The sequence below is a fragment of the Megascapheus bottae genome, chromosome 10 (genome assembly GCF_031878675.1).
Source record: "Megascapheus bottae isolate mThoBot1 chromosome 10, mThoBot2.hap1, whole genome shotgun sequence".
In the NCBI taxonomy this organism is placed as follows: domain Eukaryota; kingdom Metazoa; phylum Chordata; class Mammalia; order Rodentia; family Geomyidae; genus Megascapheus; species Megascapheus bottae.
Genome location: NC_143518.1, coordinates 35131659 through 35146868, shown reverse-complemented (window position 1 = coordinate 35146868; position 15210 = coordinate 35131659). Strand labels below are relative to the sequence as shown.

The 15210-nt window shown below is 48.7% G+C and overlaps 1 protein-coding gene across 1 annotated transcript; it reads left to right on the top strand.

Annotated features, from left to right (window-relative positions):
- The first annotated feature begins 7360 nt into the window (after positions 1-7360).
- On the top strand, positions 7361-13017 carry Nhlh1 (nescient helix-loop-helix 1). The gene is made up of 2 exons (XM_090339813.1): positions 7361-7610; positions 10900-13017. The coding sequence occupies exon 2, from the start codon at positions 11074-11076 to the stop codon at positions 11473-11475; it is 402 nt and encodes a 133-aa protein (XP_090195939.1). The 5' UTR covers positions 7361-7610; positions 10900-11073; the 3' UTR covers positions 11476-13017.
- Positions 13018-15210: the final 2193 nt, after the last annotated feature.

The window sequence follows — 15210 nt, the reverse complement described above, 5'->3', positions numbered from 1 at the left end:
CCTGAAGCCCCTTTTGTAAGTAAGTTAACACCATTTCTTCTCACCTTAGTAATGACAGACATTTCTTTATTCATTGCCAGACAATGGCTGGGGTACAGAGGTGAAGCAGTTCACAGTTGCAAGGAAGGAGAGAACATTTTACAGGGTGCCGGGAGTTTGGCCTAGTGCCTTGCATGCACGAAGACCTGGGTTCGATTCCTCGGTACCACATACATAGAAAAAAAGCTGGAAGTGGTGCTGAGACTCAAGTGGTAGAGCTCTAGCCTTGAGAAAGTCCAAGGACAGTGCTCAGGCCCTGAGCTCAAGCCCAGGACTGGCAAAAAAAAAAAAAAAAGAAAAAAGAAAAAGAAAGAAAAACATTTTACAGTTAGGTATAATCCAACACTATAAGTGGAATTTCAAAATATCTAGACTGCGGTAGTAGTATGTGGTGGGGTTCAAGGCAGTGTGGGTGACATTGAGATAAAGCCTAAGGAGTTCATCAGTTAAATAAAGGCACAAGTCCTGTTTGGGAAGTAGGAAATCACTCAATATAGCTGGGTCAGGAGGAAGTGAGATAGATCACATGCTGAAGAGTTTTAGGCCCTCTTTTAATCTTGGATGTTTTGTAGAACAGGAGTTGTTTAGGCCTGCTTCAGAAGAACCACAGCTCTTTAGAACCTGAATTCCCTAGGTCTTCATGGAGGCAAAATTGCGGAGTGAAACACAACTAACTGCTAAATGGCTGTGGGCAGCAGCTGAGTCAGCTGATGGGGAAAGAGAAGCAGCAGGAGAGAAAAACTAAACCCAGCCTCTCCTCACTATTGGCCAGAAGGGTGCTTCTGACACATGCCTGAAGACTAGCAGTGATAGGGAACTGGCCATTTTCACAGGTCCCAAGCACATCTCTTAGGTCACAGGTAGGGCTGTTTACCTTTCTGAATTGTGCTGAGAGGAGATGATTTTCCTCCAGGTTTCTGACCAAGCTCCCTCCCTTGAGGGAGCAGGTTTGGAGTTCTGAGAGAGGAAATATGCCCTGAAGCTCCCTCTGGCCCCCATTGGAGCTGGAGGAGCTGTATGCTGTGCTGGCGGGAGTTGAGCACAGCTGCCACCACCGTCTGGGCCAGCTCCATGTCTCCCTCGGCCAACAGGTCTCCCAGCGGACAGAGCAGTAAACTCCCTCATCCTGCTGGCAGCTCCGAGAAACAGGGATGTGGCTTGGTACCAGGGAGAGTGCTAAACGGGGAAGCAGAGGTTTAGACTCAATCAGGGCATTGGGGTGGGTAAGAAGGAAGGGGGCAAGATATAGACCCTCCGATACTCTCGTTTCTGTGCCTAGGGAAGAACCAGACACAGTTTATCTTCTTCCTTCTATGCTCCCTTAACCTGCATCATCTCCCTACAAAGAATAAGACCAATAAAACAAAGACAAACAAAAAAACCCAGCCCTTTTCATGGCTCTTGGAGAGGCTAAGGTCTATGGGAGGTCACAAAGCCACCCAGATAACACATTGAGGCTCCCCAGCATTCCCTTTCTAGATCCATGGGACTGGGCCTTCACCAGGTATCTGTGCTGAAGACTGAGTGATGGGCTAGAAGCATTTTAGGGGCTACATGCTTATCAATTGACTTCCCACTCCCTACCAATGTAAGCCTTAGTCACTTGTGCTTTCTGAGATACATCTTTCCCAGGCTCTTTCCTAAGGGTTTTCCTTCCTTCCCACTACTGCCGTTGGCTATTTCACACCGCTCTTTTTCAAACCATATAGGACATTTACTCCCGCACCCAGTCTGTCTAGCTATTTTGACACCTGCCCTCAACTCACCAACTGGTATCTGTCCCCAGCTTATTTGAATAAATAAATAAATAGGATGTTTTTCCAACATCTGGAAAAGGCATTGCCTAGGAGGAGATTTTTTTTTTAATCTACAGATTTACTCAGAAGAGCTTTGTTTCTTTAAAGAAATGTATATTAGAAGTTATGTATATGGACTATTTTTCCCCTCTTTTTGAAACAGGGTCTCAAAATTCATAATCCAGTGTCACCCTCCAAAGTATTAGCTTGTAGACGTCAGTCATCATGTCCCACATTTTAACTCACTTGGATAGATTGGGAAAACCAGCCCAGAGGAGTGATATGACTTGTTCTGTGTTACACAGCAAATTAGAGACAGAGCTGGGAGTAGAACATGCTGTATATCTACAAACAGCCACGATAGTAATAAACATTTATTGAGCATGGCCACAGGCACAACACTCTTCTGGTATTATAAAAGGCTAAGAGATACGGTACTTTTCCTTTTGAGTCCCCAGATCCAGAGTCAGGAAGTTACATGGCAGAAGACAAATAGGCAAGGCTAGAATGCTCCATGCAAGCTCAGTACCCTAAACAGGTTCTCCAAGCCCAGGGAATGGAGGATTTGATTTGCTTCCAGCAATGGGCCAGTAAGGAAGAGCCTCAAGTTTGTGGGAAAAGTTCAGGACCAGATTTTCTGATCTGCCTCACATGCTGTGTGACCTTGGGAAGGGCATTTTCCTTTCGCTGGGTCCCTGTGTTCTCATCTATGAAGTGTGGGTGTAAATAACATGCTGCTGCTTTATGCTGTCCACCCTGGCTCTGTCAGTCTGGTTCTGGAAGGACAGCTAGAGATATATCCAATTCTCTCCCCTAAACTCCTCAAGGCAAGGGCCACTTAAAAGGCCGATCAATTAATGAATTCTCAAAGGTAGCACTAGGGTCAACTCTAGGGAGAGATCCCGGAGGGATGCCATTGTTCCCCAGTCCAGGGATAGTATGGATTTTGGAAATTGTGGCCTAACAGGATTTAAAAGAGAGCTTGTCACTCAATATCTCATTCTCCAAAATAGAAGCTTGGCAGTGTGGCTGGTGTTGAGCTGGGAAAGCAGAAGGCGCTTAGAAGGTCAGGGTCCCAGTGGGTCTCAGGACAGATACGTATTCCTTCCTGAATTCAAACTCAGAAGTTATGGGAGTCCTGCAGTAGTGTGGATGGACATCAGTAGCTTCTGAGTCCAAGCAGGGAAACCTGGATCAGAAGCAAAAGGGTCATCTCAGGGGGCCTAAGAAGAAGCAATGGACCCGAGATGATGCAAGTGTGAATAAACATTGCCAGTCTCCACTGTCTGGGTGATTGCTCAAGGGCTGAGGGCTAGGACCCAGGAATCCCTATCCCTCAACTCAACTGAGATGGGGTTGGAGAAACTCGAGGGACAGAAGAAAAAACTGAAGTGAGAGTATCCAGACAAGATAAGCTTGTGAAAAGGAGCTGAGGCTGAAGGATTCCTAGTAGGACTAAAAGAGGAAAGAGAGGAGAGGGAACTGAGCAGGAGGGGAGAAAGGCCAGGCGGGTGTGGCCAGGAGGGGAGTAGGCCCAGTGCTGGTGGTGACAGATGGATGGACACAAAGAGGAGAGCTTCAGGGAAGACAGATGGATGGGGGAGGGAAGAGAAGAGGCTGGGGGTGGGGGCGGTACAGTGGTTGGAGGCTGAGGCTGTAATGAGATTGGAGATGGGCTCTGAGCTGAGAAGAGGTGAGTGGAGAGGAAGAAGAAAGGAAAGGCAGCCTTAGGAGACAAAGGCAATAAGGCCTAGGGGGCCAGGGGCAGAGGGCTCAGGGGCTGGGCTCTGGGAAGGGGGGGGGGGTTGCTTCCAGCCAGGCTGGCAGCAAAGAGAGTGACAGATTGTGTGGTTAGTTAGAGTGGAGACCCGCTGTCACCTTCTAGAGGCACGAAAGTGGAGACAGAGAAAGACAGACTGACAGAGACGATTGAAAACAGCTAAGGAGAGAAACTCCTGGATGAAGATGTGCCAAGATGTTGCTGCCCCTTTTCAGAAACACAACAGCTCCTGCCCAAGCTCTGCTGCTTACCTTGGTCCCATGACCCCAAACCTTGCCACAATTTTAGAAAATACCACCCTGGTCACACTACTTCCTGGAAGGGTCAGGCAGTGTAGCACAGCAAGGGTTAACACTGTCTGCTCTCTCTGCCAGCCGCTTGCCTGGTTGGGTCCCCAGGGTTCCCCACATATGTCACCCCCTCTCCTGCCAAGCCCACTACTTCCCAGCTCCTCCAGGCCCTCCCCCACCCTCAAGGACCAGGCCCTTCCCCCTGTGTCTTCCACTCTACAATCTCTCACAAGCTTCCTGTGGCTAGAAAGAGATTTGGGAATCCCAATCTGAAAAAGTGAATGGCTATGAAATGCAAAGTAGTAACAATAAACCATGAAGACAGAATCATCCTCCCCTTCTCCAGGCCTTTTTCTTCTGTCCTCCTCTGTCCCCTGGCTGCTAGAGCTCTCCTTGCTCCTTAGGGGCCAGGGCTGGGGACTGTGTTATTAAATTCAGAGCTGTCCCCATCTTCCTCAATCATGCTTCAGATACTTGTGCAAAGGAAACGTCTTGCCTACTTTAAATCACCACTTGAATTGGGACTGGGGGTGGTGTCAGGCTAAGTGCTTTGTAGTTTATCTTGCATTTTCCCACACCTTATTTCACTTGGATGTCACAGCAACCCTGTGGGAAAAGTAACATTCTATTTCACAGATGGCAAAAAGATTCAGTCAGGGTGAAGGGCTTGTCCAAGGTTATCAGGATTTAGACCCATGGTTAACTGAGCCCAGGTTCAGCATAGAGTCCCAGCCTATCCATTTCATGCTTTTAGCTCCTCTAGCACATGAGTAGGGTTTGTTGTTTGTTTGTTTGTTTTGTTTATAGGGACAAAATCTGAAACCTTCAGCAAAGCCTGGGCAAGGGGGACCCAGAGTCCAAGATCCTTAGATAGCAGGTGCACAGGTGGAGGAAGTGGTCCCCAGAGCACACTGTTGCTCTCTCCTTGTGCACCAAGGATAGCTTATGGGTGCTTTAGAACTGAAAGTTGCAGGGCTGAAGTATCTGAACTAAACAGCCTGCAAGGAGGGAGGCTGGCATCAAGGATTTTGCTCCTTCTCTCTCCCTGACACTCTACCCGGTTCCTTTCTGCTTCAAGGTCTCCCTAAGTTCTGCTTCCCCCCCCCCCCACCAACATCTTACCCTTCAAGATCTGAGCTTCATTTTAGCACCAGTAGTCCCTCACCTCCATCCTTCTATTTATCACATCTCCCCACCTTGCCTCTCATCATTTTTTCTAAGTCTCACAACTTCTCTCTGTATACCCTCTCCTCCCCGCCCTGTCCCTCCCATGCTTCTACATGCTTGCTGCCCTTTTGTTATGGGACCTCCCTCCCTCAGGCTGTCTCCTAATCTCAGCATCTCTCCATCCCTGAACAGATGTTTCCTCTACATCTGGTTCTCCCCAACAGTCTCCTCCTCTTTTCTGTTCTCTCTCCATGTCTTCTTTATTTCCTCCCCATCCACCACAACCCTATCTTAGATCTCTGAGTCTTCTGCAAAGATATGGTTCTGCTCCACTATACCTTTTATTTATGTACTTATTTTTGGTCTGTTTCCCTGTGTCTCTGTCTCCCTAACTGCATCTTCCCTCTTCCCACATCTCTTCCTTGTCTACTACCCAGTGACTGCTTTTTCATCTGTTTTTCCCCCATTCCCTGGGCCTCAGTGTTACCCTCTTCCCGATATTTCCCTCTGCTTCCCATCTCTTCTTCTCCCATTCTTTCTGTATCTCTGTCTCCCCCTTGGTACTCTTTCCTGAATCTCTCCATCTCCCAATTTCTTGGATGGGTTGAAGGGCAGGAGGGTGGGGGAGGTAGAATTGTTGTTGCTGGGGGCTCATTAGGTGGAGATTGGTTTTTAATCAGCACCATGGCAATGATGATGCAAGAACTGAGATGCCACCTGATCCCCTGCCCCCCCAACCCCCCTCCTCAAGCTCCTTTCCCCTCCAGCTCAGCCCATCTGCTGGCGCCTGGGCACCTGTCTGGGCCTGCCCAGGTGGGAGTTGGCACCTCCCAGGCCTGGAGGCAGGGAGAGAAAGAGGAACTTGGGGAAAAATTATGGAACTCCCCTTAGGGAACTCCTCACCCTGGAGAAAATCCAGAAAAGGTTGATCAGACATGGGAAAGTAGCAAATCCTTCCCACAGCCTAAAGATGGGCTGTGTTAGTACTGAGATCTAGTCTCACTACATAATGCCACTAGGTCTCCATGGCAACCTAAGTAGCCACTATAATTAGCCCCACTTTACAGAAGAAGACATTGAGGCTCAGGAGATTACTTGTCCAGAAATCACACAGCTGACAGAGCCTTTTCCACTGAGCCGCACAGCCTCTAAGACATGGTTTAGTATGGATATCCACAGAACTTCAATGAAGACGTTCAACAGCTGAGTTGGGAGGGAAACATCCATGCTGAAACCCATCCCACTGCCTCTCTGGGCTTCCCTTGGCCCTGTGCCCCCCTCTCTGCTCCTGCCACTCAGAACCTTGCCTCCCCCCACATGCTGGAGATGGCTAAGCTATTGATGTGAACTTAATCAGTGCTCATTTTAACATCATTTTGTGTCTACTTTTCTTGTTGCTCATTCGATGCCTTACACACTAGAAGCCTGCCTGAGTTTCTCTGTTCGCCTCCCCCTGTGTCCTTCCACTCCTCCCTCCCCTCCCCCAGTCCTCCTTAGTTCTTTTCTTCCTAAGAGTCCCTTTCCACTAGGTCAAGCTAGGCTGGCCAAACTAGATAAACTCCTTATGGGTCTGTGTGGAGAATCTGACCCTGCTCTTGGCCTGGTTAGAATAGATAGAAGAACGGTGGCTGGATAAGAGGGTGGAGGGGTGATTGAATCCTAGAATGATGATTGGAGCGGGGAACAGCAGTCAGAGGTAGCCTGGTAAATAGTGAATACCAGTCTTATGAAAGATGAGAGTTTAGTGAAGGTGAGGGCTTTGAGCTCCCTCTTCTTGCTTTCATGTTGGTCACTTTCCCAGTTCTCCTGTGAGTACTGTGGAAAACCTTCTTCCCCAGGAAAGGAAGACACGAGGGGAAAAGGCCATGGAAATTGTGCTGGGGCTCAAAAACGGGTCTCTGACACTTGTATGCAGTTTGCTGGGAGCTTCTGTTCTGCCGCCTTCTGGTGTGAGAGGCTGAGGGGGTTCATCTGTGGTCCTGCCCTGGCTCTCGCCCCAGCCCCACCCCTTCCTCAGCTCTCCATTTCTTGCTTATGAAATATGCATGGAGAACAGATGTCCCTGCTCCCCCACTCTCTACCCCCCCCAGGGCCAGCCCCCACTCCCAGTTCTCCCGAGGGGGTTCCCAGATCCCTCTGCCAATGGCTGCCTGGCCTGGCTGTTTAATATTGATGAGGGGGGTGTCTGGGCCAGCCAATGGAGAGATGGGGGTGTGTGTGTAACTCTCTATATATACATAGGGCTGGGCCCACTCAGGTGTGTATGTGTTTGTGTCTGTGGGTGTGTGAATGTGTGTGTGTGTGGTCCTCGGTACCTGGCAAAGCCCACCCTCTCCACCTAGGCCCTACTTCTCCACCATGTGTATCCTTCTCATCAGTTCTGAAGCTTCTGTGGCGGAGCCAAGAAGTCCCCGAGAGCTCTAGGAAGCTGATCACTAACTTTGCAGACGGATGAGCCCTAAGCAGCCAGAGGAGACTGTGGCTCTGGACACTGCCCACTGTCCTGCCAGCTTGGATCCCTTGACAGGGTCCTCCTAGGTAAAGGGGTAACTGTGGGCTGGGGAGGAGTGGGCGTGTCTCTTCCAATCTCTGGTTTAAGCCCCTTTTCCCAGAGTCTCCCTCTACTTCTCTCCTGTGTACTCTCTGTGTGTGTGTGGGGGGGGGGGGTGTCTCCATCTCTACCTTTCCCTCTGCCTCACTTCTCTTTGTGTTGGGCTGTAGCGGGAGGCAGAGAGGTCATTCCTAGCCCCGAGGTTTGCAATTGCTGCTCCTCTGCAATTAGAGTCTTAGAGCCTGGAACTTTGAGAACAGAAGTAGATTTGGGGGGTGAAGACTTGCTGGGAAACTAGAAGCTGCTGCCTAGACTGAAGATGGGGAGCTGATGGAGAGCGCAGAGAAGGGAGGGCGTGGCAAGGGCACAGGGGAAAGGAAATGAGAGAATTGCTGTGATTGATGTACTGGGAACCCCACAGCAGAACTGGTTTCAACACAAGCTTGAGGGTGGGAGGTTGGGGAACTAGACGTGAACCAGAAGATAACTAGCCCATATTACTGTCATGCTGTCTTGTTCCATGGGCTCCCCAAATCTGGAGAATGTCCTCACTTTCAGGATCAACCACTTTCCCACCTCCTGTTTTTCATCTTGGTTTTGTGTATACACTTTTTGTTTTTCTTTTGCCACATTACACATTAAATGGAGGGCCTTGTGTTTGCTAAGCAAGGGGTCTACTGTATATTTGAGCCATGCCTGTAGCCTTGTGTATTAACTTCTTTTCCTATCCTGAGACATGGATGACCCTGCATTCCCCCCAGAGCTTAGTAACTGTTTATTTGACTTGAAACTGTCTTATCTGTAGTAGGGTGAAACAAGACCTGGGGTTGAGAGTGGGGGGGTCCTGTCTCCTATGAGGTATCAGGCAGGAGGGCTAAGGCTGGGGAGAAGGGGGAGGTGGTGATTGTCCAGGATCCTCAATGTTTTTGACTATTATGTAAGCTGAACTCATGGTGGATAGCCCAGTGTTTCTCCCAATACCCAAGGAAAGCCCTTTCCATAGCCTTTCCCAGCCCAGGTTCTGCTGCCTTGCCCCAATCTCTCTGGTCCTGGGACAAACAAACCTTAGTTAAGCCCCATAGAGATAACTCCAAAAAGGTACTATGCCTTCCTTAGCCAGACATATCTGAACCACTTGGGCTACATGCAAGTTCAGGGTTAGAAGCTGATTATGTTACCTCTTCTCAGTCTTCCTTGCAGAGTTTCCAAAGGGGCCGGGGAATAGCAAGGGCTGAAAGTTTTAGGGATAGAGATGAAAGATAGTCCTGGACTAAGGAACTGTGGTGAAGGGATGCCTTTCCTTGGTTCTAGTGGACAGGATGGTAGAACCAAATATTTACAGTAGTCTTGTTGAGAGATGGGAAGAACTGAATGAGGACAGTGGTACTGAGCTCCATATGTCCAGTCTGCTCTACAATGGCCAATCTGTGTGTTTAGCCACCCCACCCAAGAAACAAGGATGCAGAGGGGATCTGACAGAGAGAGATGATCCTGACACCAAGGCTTAAAGTTCTCTCACAGCTAAGAAAGGCCTTTCTTGGAGCTGTCAGTCCAGTCTTTTTCTGCTTTCTTCTTCTGTAATTATTTATTGAATGGCAAAAAAATATAACAGAACAGTTCAATAGTGTTATGCATATTCAAGTTGTTGTAAAGCATACCTCCAGAGCTTTTCATCTTGCCAATGCGAAATTTTATACTTATTAAACAAGAACTCTTTTTTTGGTCCCTCCTTCCAGTTCCTGGTAACCTAGTTTCAGTCTCTATGAATTAGACTACTTTAGATATGGTATCTAGGTGGATCAAAGATTTGCCCTCTATGACTGGCTTACTTTATTAAGCCCAACATCTTTAACATTCAGTCTTTTTTGTAGCGTACTAATACACCTTCATTTGTACCTTTGGATATCGTGAATAGTGTTGTGAACATGGGTGTGCAAATATCCCTATGAGATCCTGCTTTATTTACTTAGACCCATTTCCAGGGATGGGAGCACTAGATCATATATGGTAGTTCCACTAAAAAAATTTTTTTAGCTAGCATCCACACTATTTCCCTTAGCCATCACACCGTGTTATAATCCCACCAACAGAGTATAAGTTTTCCCATTTCTCCATGCTGTTCATGTCCTACCCAGTACTGACTTTGTTTTAGTTTTTTTCTTTTCTTATGATGAATGTGAGATGGTGGCACCTGTGGTTGCTTTCTGTTTTTAGTGATTAGTGATGGTGAGCTTATGCATTTTTGTATTTATTTGTTTTTTGCGGCAGTTTTGGGGCTAGAACTGAGAACTTGGATGCTGTCTCTGAGCTTTTTTGCTCAAGAACACAGCTCCTCTTTTGACTTTTTGGTGGTTAACTGGAAATGAACGTCTCATGGACTTTCCTGCCTTTCTTGCCTTGGTTTAGAAGCACAGTTCCCAGATCTCAGCCTGCTAAGTAGCTAGGATTACAGATGTGAACCACCAGTGCCCAGCTTCAGCTTGTTTTTCTATGTTCATTGGCAACTTGTGATCATCTCTGGAGAAATGTCTGTTCTTTGCTCATTTTAAAAACTTGGGTTATTTGATATTTTTATTGTTGAGTTATAGTAACCGCTTATCAGATATATGACTTGCAAGTACTTTCTCAGTGCAAAACATGTCTTTTCACTTTATTAGTTGCTTCCACTAATGTATTGAAGTTAAGTCTGATACAGTCTCATTTTCATTTTTTCTTTTGTTGTTTATGCTTTTGATATTATATCCAAGAAATAATCTCCAAGTCTGACGTCACGAAGGATTTCCCGTGTGCCTTCTTCTTCTTTTTATTTTTTTTTTATTTTTTAATTTTTTAATATATTTTTATTGTAATTAATAAAAGGGTTACATGGTATTTGCCAGATAGAAGGTGCATTAATTCACATACATTGATACCCTTTCACATGTCTTGGTAACCATTACCCTCCCCCCACCCACCACCCCCGTGTGCCTTCTTCTAAGGCTTTAATAGTTTTCCTTCTTCAGCCCTCTTGCCAAGGGCCAGCCTGTCTGGTGTGTCCTTTCCACCATCTCTCTCTGTCCTTTCCTGTTACCTTCGGGATCATCTTTCCTTCTTAACTATTTCCCCTCCTACTCCTTTCCACCAGGACCACCTTCCGGCCCTCTGCCCCACTCCATACCCCTGTTTCAGCGCTTCTCTTTCACTCCCAGGTCCTCAACTCCTCCCAGCCCACTGCCCCAACTTTGAGCTTGTCCACTCCTCCTTCCATCCCTGTCAGTTTCCCTTTCTCTTTTCCAGGCTTCAGACGGCATCCCTGACCATGGAACCCTGAAGGAGCCCTGAGATTTCCAGAGCTCAGTGGCAGACCCCACCACCCCAGGCCCTTCCTGCCCCTCTCACAGCCAGCTGTCAAGCTCCAACCGGGAGGGGTGGGGAGGGGATCCAGATCTCCTCGGGCAGAGGGCTTCCATCATGATGCTCAACTCAGACACTATGGAGCTGGACCTGCCTCCCACCCACTCTGAGACCGAGTCGGGCTTCAGCGACTGTGGGGGCGGGCCGGGCCCTGAGGGTGCTGGGTCCGGGGGTCCAGGAGGGGGTCAGGCCCGGGGCTCCGAGCTGGGAGAGGCCGGCCGGAAAGACCTGCAGCACCTGAGCCGCGAGGAGCGCAGACGCCGGCGCCGCGCCACCGCCAAGTACCGCACGGCGCACGCCACGCGGGAGCGCATCCGCGTGGAGGCCTTCAACCTGGCCTTTGCCGAGCTGCGCAAGCTGCTGCCCACGCTGCCCCCGGACAAGAAGCTCTCCAAGATCGAGATCCTGCGCCTCGCCATCTGCTACATCTCCTACCTGAACCACGTGCTGGATGTCTGACTGCAGCGGGGCTTCGGCCCTGCGCTCTCCCCTGCTCATCCCAAGGCCCGGCCCCACCCCACCGGCTGGTCCTGAAGGCCACTTCCTAATATTGACCGGGCCCCCCGGAGAGCCTTTACCATGGGTTCCTTCCAAGGTCAGAATTGCCTGTTAGAGTGGTCCCAGTAGAGTTGAAGTCTAGCTTTCTCTCATCGGCTGCTACTTCTTTATCCCTATATCCAAAATCCCAGGCCCTTCCAGAGCCGCGCTAGCTTCAGGTCTAGCTTCTCCTGCCCAAGGAGGGGGCAAGGCAACGGAGCCAGAAGCCAGGGCGGCCCGGGGTTTCCCCTCCTGAGAGATATCTCCGTGGGTCCCCGCCTGCGTAAGTGGAGGACTGGCGGGCCAGCTGACCAGCTGGATCCGGGGACTCCTCTATTAAGGGGAATGTCAGTAACTAGGGATTAGGAAAGCACACACACACACACACACACACACACACACACACACACTCTCTTGTTTGCTTTTCTTTTGTCCGTCTTGGTTCTGAGGCTTAGACTGGACAGACCTCAGATCTTACTTGGTAGTGAGTGCCTTGCCCTTTTGAGCGATTTGGCCATTCCCCTTAGCCTTCCCATGCCCAGAGTCCCTGCCCATGTGCGCTAGAGGAAGGAAATCCTTAGTCCCAGGATAGGGGATGATAAATCTCCAAACAGCCCAGAGCATCTGCCCAGGGTCCAGGCCAGGTCTCACCCCAGCTTCCTCCAGCCCAGACTCCCCAAAAATGTGCAAGCCCACACCTGAGCCTCACAGGGGCAGGAGAGATGCCCTATGATTTCCATCCATCTGGAAATCAGCAGTTCTCCGGGCCCTAGGGCCTCTCTATTACATGTGTTTAGTTGTTTTCCCTTCCTTAAGCTGCTATGGCCAGGGGAAGAGGTGTGTCCTCATGGTGTTGCTGAGTACAGCCGGCTCTATAGTTCAGGCTCAGCAGCAGTACTGAGAGCCTCAAATCTGTGCATTAGAAGTGAATTCACAACAAACTCCTAGCTCTAGGATATTTATTTATGTGTTATTTATTTATTCATCTATTTATTTGCTTATTTATTTATAAATATTACTATTTATTGCTGAGTTGTGCACTTTGGAGGGTTGAATGAGAGGGGCTCCTAGAAGTTCTAGCTGGGTCTTGCTTCCTTCCTGGTTACTCTTTTCCTTTTTTTTTTCTTTTGCTCATTCTCCAGCCCCAGGTGTGTGTGGGATCCTCTTGGCTCACGACACTAGCATCTCTTCCTCAGATCCATCTGTTCTGACCTCTTTTCCTCTGGGATAGCGTCCCTTCCCAAGCTGCTGAGTTTCTGGATGTCCTCCCTCACCATGCCCCCTGGTAACCCCACCCAGATCTCACCCACCTGTCATCTCTCTTCAGCCCTCCCCAGACCCTTATTTCTTCCTAATACCCCTAAGAGCAGGCTCCAGGGTCTGTCTTGTGTCTTGTGCCCTGTGTGTGATTCCTTCCTGTCACAGTTCTAATTATATACAAAAACAAAAATTAAAGTGACCTCTTTCTAGCACCAGATATGGCTGTGGCTCATCTGATTGGGTGAGGTGGTATGATTGTGGTAGGCCCCATGGTTTGCAGCCTCTTCTGAAGGGCAAGGGCATGTTATAAGAACTCAGCTTACGGGATGAATGGAGACAGAGAGAAGACAGTGCAAGGAGGCCAGGAGAGAGTAGAAAACAGGTTTCCAAATCTCCCCACCCTAAGTTCCATATAGTTCCATCTTGACACATAGCAAGTGACACTTTCTGATTCACTGTGCTTCAGTTCTTCCTTCCTATGTGCCGAAGGAGCTGAGTGTCCCAGTAGAACCTAGGTTGAATGCATATCTATGGGTCCATGCATTTGGGAAAATCCATGGAACAAATATGGAGACATTGTCTTGTCTCTACTGTCTCTAGGGTAAGCCAGAATTCCTTAAAGTTTCAGCTCTTGGTCTATTTTGTGGTCCAGCCTTAAGATACTGGAAAGGACATGCTGAAGGGCCTGGAACTGAGAGAGGAATGGAAGGAAGGGGGAGGGGAGTGTCAGGTAAGCAGAGACCAGGAGGATTGTGACATCCAGGTCAGCCTGGGCTACATATAGATCTTGTCTCAAAGGAAACAGAAGAAAAGAAAGAGGTACAGAAGGAAGAAGAGGCTGGGAGTTTGGCCTAGTGGTAGAGTGCTTGCCTAGCATTCACAGAGACCCAATTCCTCGGTATCACATAAATAGAAAAGGCCAGAAGTGGTGCCATGGCTCAAGTGGTATAGCACTAGCCTTGAGAGAGCTGGGACAGTGCCCAGGCCCTGAGTTGAAGCCCCAGAATTGGCCAAAAAAAGTGTGGGAGAGGGTCCTGGAAGGGACCCAGAAACAATTTCTTTTTCTTCTTCATCATATAAATGAGGAAACTAAATCCCAGTGTAGAAGAAGGGCCATAGTCAAGGCCACACAGGTAATTACTGCTAAGACTCGATGCTCAGGTTCTCCCCACTCCCAGCCCTCCATTCAGCTAAGGCTTCTCTGAAGTGACCCAAATTTGACAAGTAAAACTCTTTCAGATTACTTCTGTTTTTTTTTTTTTTTTTTTTTGCCAGTCTTGGGCTTGAGCTCAGGGCCTGAGCACTGTCCTTGGGCTTTCCTCAAGGCTAGTGTTCTACCCTGAGCCACTGCACCATTTCTGGCTTTTTCTATGTATGTATGTGGTACCGAGGAATCGAACCCAGGTCTTCGTGCATGCTAGGCAGGCATTCTACCACTAGGCCAAACTCCCGGCCCCTACTTCTGGTTTTTGAGTGGAGATAATTCTCACCAACTGGCTTCTGCCTGGACTGGCTTAGACTTGAGGTCCTCAGATCTCAGCCTCCTGAGTAGCTAGGGTTACAGGTGTAACCAGTGCCTGGCTGATGGGTGATCTTGACAGTAGATTTTGGGGTCATACAATATCCACTTCCAAATACTGAATGAAGAAGTGAAAATAGATTTCTGTGTAGCCCCCGGAGGCAGGATCAGGGCTAGTGAGTGGAAGTCATAGAAAAGTATATTTTAAATCTAAGAAAAACTTGGAAACACTTGGAGCTGTCCAGCAACAGCTATGTGTGCCTCAAGGAAGAGGAATCTCTCTAGTGGGGATAGACTTTAAGCACAGGCAGAGAGGCAGTACTGGAACACTGGTAGATCGTGTGTGAATGCTGAAGGCAAAAACAGTGTAAGGAAAAGGCTGAGCTACCCTTCTATCCTCATGTTTTCATTTTTGATGAGCCAAGAATGCTGTCAGTAACAAGAGGGGGAGGACTTTATAAAGGCAAAGATTTAAGATCTTTCCTTCTCCATATGAATTTCATGAAATGTGCTCTGCCCAAAGCCTGGTGAGAGGAAGGGTTGATCTGAGATCAAGAAGACTCAGTCTGAGGACAGTGATGGATGATTGGTGGAAAGAAGCACAGAAATCACTGAAACCAATGCCTTTGTTTGAGAGGCAGGTAAACACCTGGCCATAAAGGCAATATGTCTCACCAGTGATGACGGATTGGAATTAGAACCCAAGTTCTCTTGTTTGCCTTCCCATGCCTGGCGGTCCCTGAGCTCTGAGCCCTCCTCCCTCCTTGCAGGACAACAGAGGGGTTAGGGGCCCCTCCCCTTGGGCATCCCTCAGGGCCCTGGGGGTGGTGAGAGGGGGCAGCTGCAGCTGTTCCTCCTGCTAGTTCCGAATTTCTTCA

What these genes read in the sequence shown, in the direction of transcription:
- Nhlh1 (XM_090339813.1), top strand. Translation starts at nt 11,074, where the DNA reads ATGATGCTCAACTCAGACACTATGGAGCTGGACCTGCCTCCCACCCAC.